This window comes from Macrobrachium nipponense, chromosome 14 (assembly GCF_015104395.2).
Source record: "Macrobrachium nipponense isolate FS-2020 chromosome 14, ASM1510439v2, whole genome shotgun sequence".
NCBI lineage: Eukaryota > Metazoa > Arthropoda > Malacostraca > Decapoda > Palaemonidae > Macrobrachium > Macrobrachium nipponense.
Window position 1 is genome coordinate 35,622,471 of NC_087207.1, and position 6,000 is coordinate 35,628,470.

Consider the following 6,000-nt stretch of genomic DNA (forward strand, 5'->3'; position numbering starts at 1 on the left):
TTGTATTCAGACGAGGTTAAGAGGGATCAGAATGGAAGTAGCGAAACTGAGTGTGAGAGTGAGCAGGAAGTACGAAAGGCTGTGAATATGAGAGAGGTACCCCGATGTGCACAATACGAGGAATATGGTAGTAGGGACATACGGGACTTTTTTTTTTTTTTTTTTAAGGAATATGAGAAGTATTGTGTGGCTAAGTATGGGGATAACAAGAGAGTTAGGTAACTTCTTGATGGGATTATTGTTGAGTATGTATGGGGTAATGATGAGTGTAGGAGAGTGTGAAACCCAGGATTGTGGAACAGGCAAAGAGGATAAAGAGTAGCATTAGATATAGGAGAAAGCATGATTTTGAAGAGACAAGAATGAATGTTGGTGAGTCGTTGTCAATGTATGTGTGCAGGCTGGAAACATTAGCTAGGAAATAGTTTGGGTATGAAAGGCTAAATGAGTGTAAGGAGTTAGTGCAAAAGTTGTTGGCGACTGTACCAGAGAGCGTATACGAGTTTATGAATCTGAAACGTAAGGAAAAAATGAGATGGACGAATGAAAGGTTGACATGGAACAACATTTTAGAAATAGTAGAGGATTATGAGTTAGATAGGTGTATGAAAGAGAGTAGAGGTGTTAGTGTTAGGACTGAAGTAGCTGAGGTTATACCAGAGTTTAAGAGTTATAGGGAGGCAGTTTTAGAAGAGCCAAGGTGAATGGCAGAGTGAGTGGTTGATAGGAGCGTTAGAGCGGAGCGTTAGAGCAACTAAAGTAAGTATAGTTAACCCTAAGAGAGATCAGAGTGCAAGCATTGGAAGAGTAGGATCAGTTAGTCATGAACGAGAGCAGCAGTATTACAGATGTGGTAAGACAGGACACAAGAGGAATGAATGTCAGTAGGCGTTAGGAGCGTGCTTCAGGTGTGGGCAAACGGGACATTAGTGATTGAGTGTAAGAAAGATAGGGATATTAAATGTTACAGGGTGGACAGGTAGGGCACATAGCTAGTGGATGCTGGGGTACCCATATGAGTGTAGTTTGCGGCAACTGCGGGAAGAACAGGCATTATGCTAGGATGTGTAAAGAACAGCGTGCGAAATGTGTTGAATGTGGAATGGAAGGTCATGTAGCGAGTTTATGTAGGCAAAAGAGAAGGAGTCAGGCAGGGAATTTGGGAAACTACGTGTTAAGGGGATTCAGTTGGGTGGGTACTCTAGTATGCGACAGTATGTTCAGGGGAATGCGATGAGTGAGTGGTTGAAAGTGAATAAATGTGAGCCAAGCATCAGTGAGCAAATTAGTCTGGGAGATCGGCAATTAGTGTTGGTTGAGTATGGAAGAAAGTGGAAAATGGTCAAGAAAGAGAATGAAAGGAAGAAGCATGAACTGCATGACAAAGGTGGCAAGGCTAGAGTGTAAATGGTTGATAAATTGTGTAATGCAGATAGTTGTGAGGGAATGAATGATAAGTATAGCGTGTGTGTGAATTGTCAGGGTTTAGTGAGATTTCAGCAGGAAGGGAATCAAGTGGTAAGGATGTGGTTGGCAGTATGAACGAGTCTCTTAAGGAGTTTGGCAGGAGTGTAAATGAGGTAAGTGATTTGGTGGCAGAGTTATGAGAGGTAATAGGAAAAGAATTAGAAGGGGTAGATGAGATAGTGAATGGGATTTTGGAGACAGTAGTGAGGGAGATAATGTGAGTCTGGAAGAAAGTGGTTTGAAAGAAGTGAATGGCGATGCGACTGAGAGAGTGTACGAGGGTCCTCAAACGAGATCCAAGGGCCTGCCTCCGAGCATCCTTGGATGTTGCGAAAGGTGATTTAGTGTGGATGATGCGAGTGTAAGGGGACGTTGTCAAATGTAATGGGGGAGGAAATAAGGAGGAGTTACGGTAGTTGCATTTAACATCGTTCTCAAGGGTTGTTTGTAAAAAAGAGAGAGAGTGGCTGGCTGTTTTGGTTGTTGGCTCGTTAGGTTGTTTGTGTTCGTGTGAATGGATACTTAACAAGCGAATTGCTCGTTTGGCGAGGGGTTGTTGTGTCTGTTGGGTCAGTTGGAAGTCAGGTCTGTATTTTGAGGGATTCTGTGATCAGAGCCTGTGATAGTCAGTAGTGTCGGCAGCAGTCTATAATGAGTATTGAAGGCATTGGTAGTCAGTTAAATTGTGTGTTATTGATTTGTTGTTGAGTTTGATATTGTTTGCTTCAGAATTGTTGTGCTTGTGCTGTTAGATTTGTTGTGCTTGTGAGTTTCTGTTGAGTTATATGACTTGTTGTAGTTGTGAGTTGTTGAGGGTTATTGTTGGTGAGCACTTGTGATATCTTGATGTTGTTAGTGGGTGTGTGTATTGGCTTATGTGTTTTTTTTGTGTTGTTGGTTATTGTTTGTGCAGTGGTCTTTTGTTGTGTTGTTGTCCTTGTTTGGTTGTTGTGTGTTGTGTTATGACGGCCGTATCCATTCGACAGTGCAGCCCCTCACCCTGAGTGTGTCAAGTAGTTGGCAAGTACACATGTTTTGAGAGTTTTGGTTTTTTGGTTTGTGATCCTGCCACAAGGTTACTTCCCCTCTTCGATTTTTACTAGCACTAGGACCAGCTTGAGAGTTACTGGACCCCTGTCACACAACAAAACCGTCCAGAGACATTTATTTCTGGTGTTTCTTTACAATTTGCCGAATTACAATTTCTTTGTTGGGATGATAAATCTCCACAAAATTTTTTACATCATTCCACTTTGAAGACATGTCCTTAATCCCTGAAGTAAGCACATTATGTATGTCCATTGGTTTTCTGAATTTTTCAAACCAGCCCTGCTGGGCTTAAATTCACTAACAGCACAACTTCCTCCCACACTTTGCTATGAGTTCTTTCTTAAATTCTATAGTATTTTTCGTCTTTTTTACAGAAGGGCTAGCACTTGTAACTTTCTTTGGCCCCATGATGGCTTATTTAGCAGTTGCACTCTAATAAAAAAAAAAGCTCAAAAACATGGAACACAAAAGCAGAATGGGTTACAAAAGAAGATGGGATGCTTTGTTTGGGCGCTTAATACGGGCCCCTGGTCACGCGCTGGGCCCCAGATGTAGCATTTCCGAGTATACGAAAACTGAGGAAACGTATGATAAATGAGACAAAATTTTGTAGAAGAGTCTACGAAAACTGAGGTTCCACTGTATACTATTTTGGACAGAACCAACTATAAGAGAGTTCTTTTATATTGGTTGGTCTGTCTTATGGAGCCCAACTCCTTAGAGGACAAACAATGGCTATACAGTAATACCCCAAACTTATGAGGTTAGGTTCAGTCCCTTATGTCAGAGGAATTTTCAGTCCCTAGCGAGGAATTTTCACATAAATTTGGCATGGTCTCTAAAAATGCTAATAAATGGTTGCTTCTAGAGTTTGAACTCTATGACCCTAATTATGCTCCCTAAATATTAAGTAAACTTTTAAATTAAATTAAAGTTACTGTAATATAATCTTAAAGTTAGCTTAATACATTACCCTTGAAAAAATAAATGGTTGGTAAAAATAGAGGAGTGTGTGAAGATTACATACTTACAACATAGTAGCTCTCTCTTCTTTCCCCCTTACGACCAACCAATATATTTTTAGAAGTCTTCTCAACTACTTTTAAGAAATTCTGTATTCTATCTCATTTTCATTGTTTCTGAAATTCCTTTTCATGAACAAACATTGCTTCTTATTTGGACTAATAGAACTCTTAGTTATGAGTCTGTTTTAGAACAGGCATTTACAGTTCTAGAAGGTCAAGGTAAAAAAAAAGAAATAAGTGGTTGGTAAAAATAGAAGTGTGTGTGAAGATTACATACACGGAGACAGACAGAGAGAGTAAGATCAGTAATTCATTGCATTTATTTACTGTTGCTTTTTGAAAATTTTGTGCAAGTTGAAAATGTGTATTTGTTCATACTGAAATACAAACCAGAGCCTTTTATATAGGAGTATTCCTCAGCACGAGCTTGAACAGTCATTGACTATTGTAACAAGATCATTAATTGGTGGTTATTGGGGATATGTGGGATACTGCTGCTCAGTACAGCATTACTCCTGTTCCATCACTAGTCACTTTTTGTTTGGCCATCATCATATGAGGACATATTGCGGTGCTCCATCTGTTTTCTGTATTCAAAAAATGGCATCTTTCAGAGGTATGAAGGAGTACGTATAGCCTTCATCCCCTCAGTTTTTCATGAGGTGGAAACCCAAAGTATTAATGTTTCAGAAGGTTGTTGTATGGGAGATTTTACTGTTGTTAGGCTTGATAGAAGTACATTAAAGTTTTAGCTACTTTCTCCTCCATGATGCCAAAGTACTTCCTTCTCCTTCCCTGAGTATACCCTTTCCCAGGCGAGAGGGGGATATCACAAGAGGTGGGGGATCATTTACCTACTCTCATAACATCTGCAAAGTCATGTGTTGCTGCAACCCTTACGATGTCACCTGCTGCATCTGTTGTTGCTGTAACTCTTACATCACCTAATATTGCTGCAACTGCTTGGAACTCAATGCAGTTGAGTTTTCAGTAGCAGTCATCTTTCCCAGGACTACTAAAACCTCTTCAAAGGAGCACATATGTAGACCTAAGTGAGGAAGGGAAGGGCTGTATTTCATTGAGTTCATACTCCTCTTCTCTTTTCCTTTGTAGGAGGAGGAAAAAGAAGTGTAATATACATCTCAGCAGACTATTGGGTTTTACACAAGCACTCTAACCTGTGGGAGGGAAGTAGAGGCCCTAAGTCACCTGCGCTTGATGTCTAGCCTTTGGCAGGACAGGTATTGTCCATCTTACTCCAACCCACTTAGGCTCCTTTTTTTTATGAGTCTGGTTGACCTGTCCAATGTGTCTCAATACCAAGCACATGGTAGTTAGGAACAAATGTATGAATCACCATGTCCAGCTAACTTTTCCTACTGTGCCTCCCCGGGAGTACACCTGGTTGACACAAAACTGCCTACTCATTAGGCACACATTGATGCTTGGTTTGTGTTGTGTGCCTACAGTGGGTAGGTTCATGACTATTTACTCTCATTACACACCAGCCCCAGGATTGCATAGCAGTGCATGTGCATAATTATCTGTGGAATGCATAGAATGATATAAAAGCAGAATGCTCTCTCAGGTGTTGGGAGAGAGGATTACCTTCAACCCTCTTTGGCAAATGCTTGTTAACATCTGCCTTTAACGGCATGTGTAGTTGAGGCTGCTACCATCTTCCTTTAGTGAGTGTGCAGCCATCTAGCAAAAGGTGAGTGGCAGGTACATATTCCCCACTCACCCCCATAACCACCAGTTAACAATTTTTGTTACCAGGTTCAACAACTATTCTAGTTTTACCTCTGTGTAGAAGGCTCTGGTTTGTGTACCTAAGAAAAATACAAATTACTTCAAAAATATTTTGTTCTACAGCAGTTGGAAGCTGTGCACATGTTCAAGAACTGCAACGCACACAGCAAGGTCCATTTCACATAAAGGATGCTCTTTCTGAGAGTCAGTGGAATTTAGAGCATATAAGCTGGTGTATAAGTAAATGGAGAGGTAGACTACAGAGCTACTTTTTCAGTGCTGATAAATGGTAAGCATAATTAGTTATATCTTATACTGTACCCAAGATCATATTGTCAAGTTCATTTGTATAATAATATAATATTTATTTGGCTTTGTAGTCTTTGTGTCTTTTATTTCAACCTTATGAACAGTACCATTTGTGTTTTGGGATTTTGTACTTTGCACAGAAAGATTGATTTTTTTGGCTTGATGTGTCTTTGTCTGTTAGATAGTATGATTATGAAAAAGTTTTCCAGAATTTTACAAAATGTTCCCCAAAGGTTAGCCCAGTCATTGAGTACAAGATTTTGAGAGTGATGCAGATCTGGATAAGGATTTTTTAATGGGTCCTGTGGGTGGAAGGGAATTCCTCATCTTTAGCTGTCTCTGAATGCTCGTTTAATATATTTTAGGTTGTGTGACCTAAACTCTCCTATATGTTGAA

At 40.1% G+C, this 6,000-nt stretch overlaps 1 protein-coding gene across 5 annotated transcripts in view; it reads left to right on the forward strand.

Moving 5' to 3' along the window:
• LOC135226461 (pseudouridylate synthase TRUB1-like) overlaps positions 1-5,676 on the forward strand; it is a 159,635-nt gene extending 153,959 nt beyond the window's left edge. For all 5 annotated transcript variants that reach the window (XM_064266059.1, XM_064266057.1, XM_064266056.1 and 2 more), the window contains exon 7: positions 5,418-5,676. In XM_064266059.1, the coding sequence (XP_064122129.1) occupies positions 5,418-5,587 (170 nt within the window). In that variant the 3' untranslated portion in view covers positions 5,588-5,676. The remainder of the gene's footprint in view (positions 1-5,417) is intronic.
• Positions 5,677-6,000: the final 324 nt, after the last annotated feature.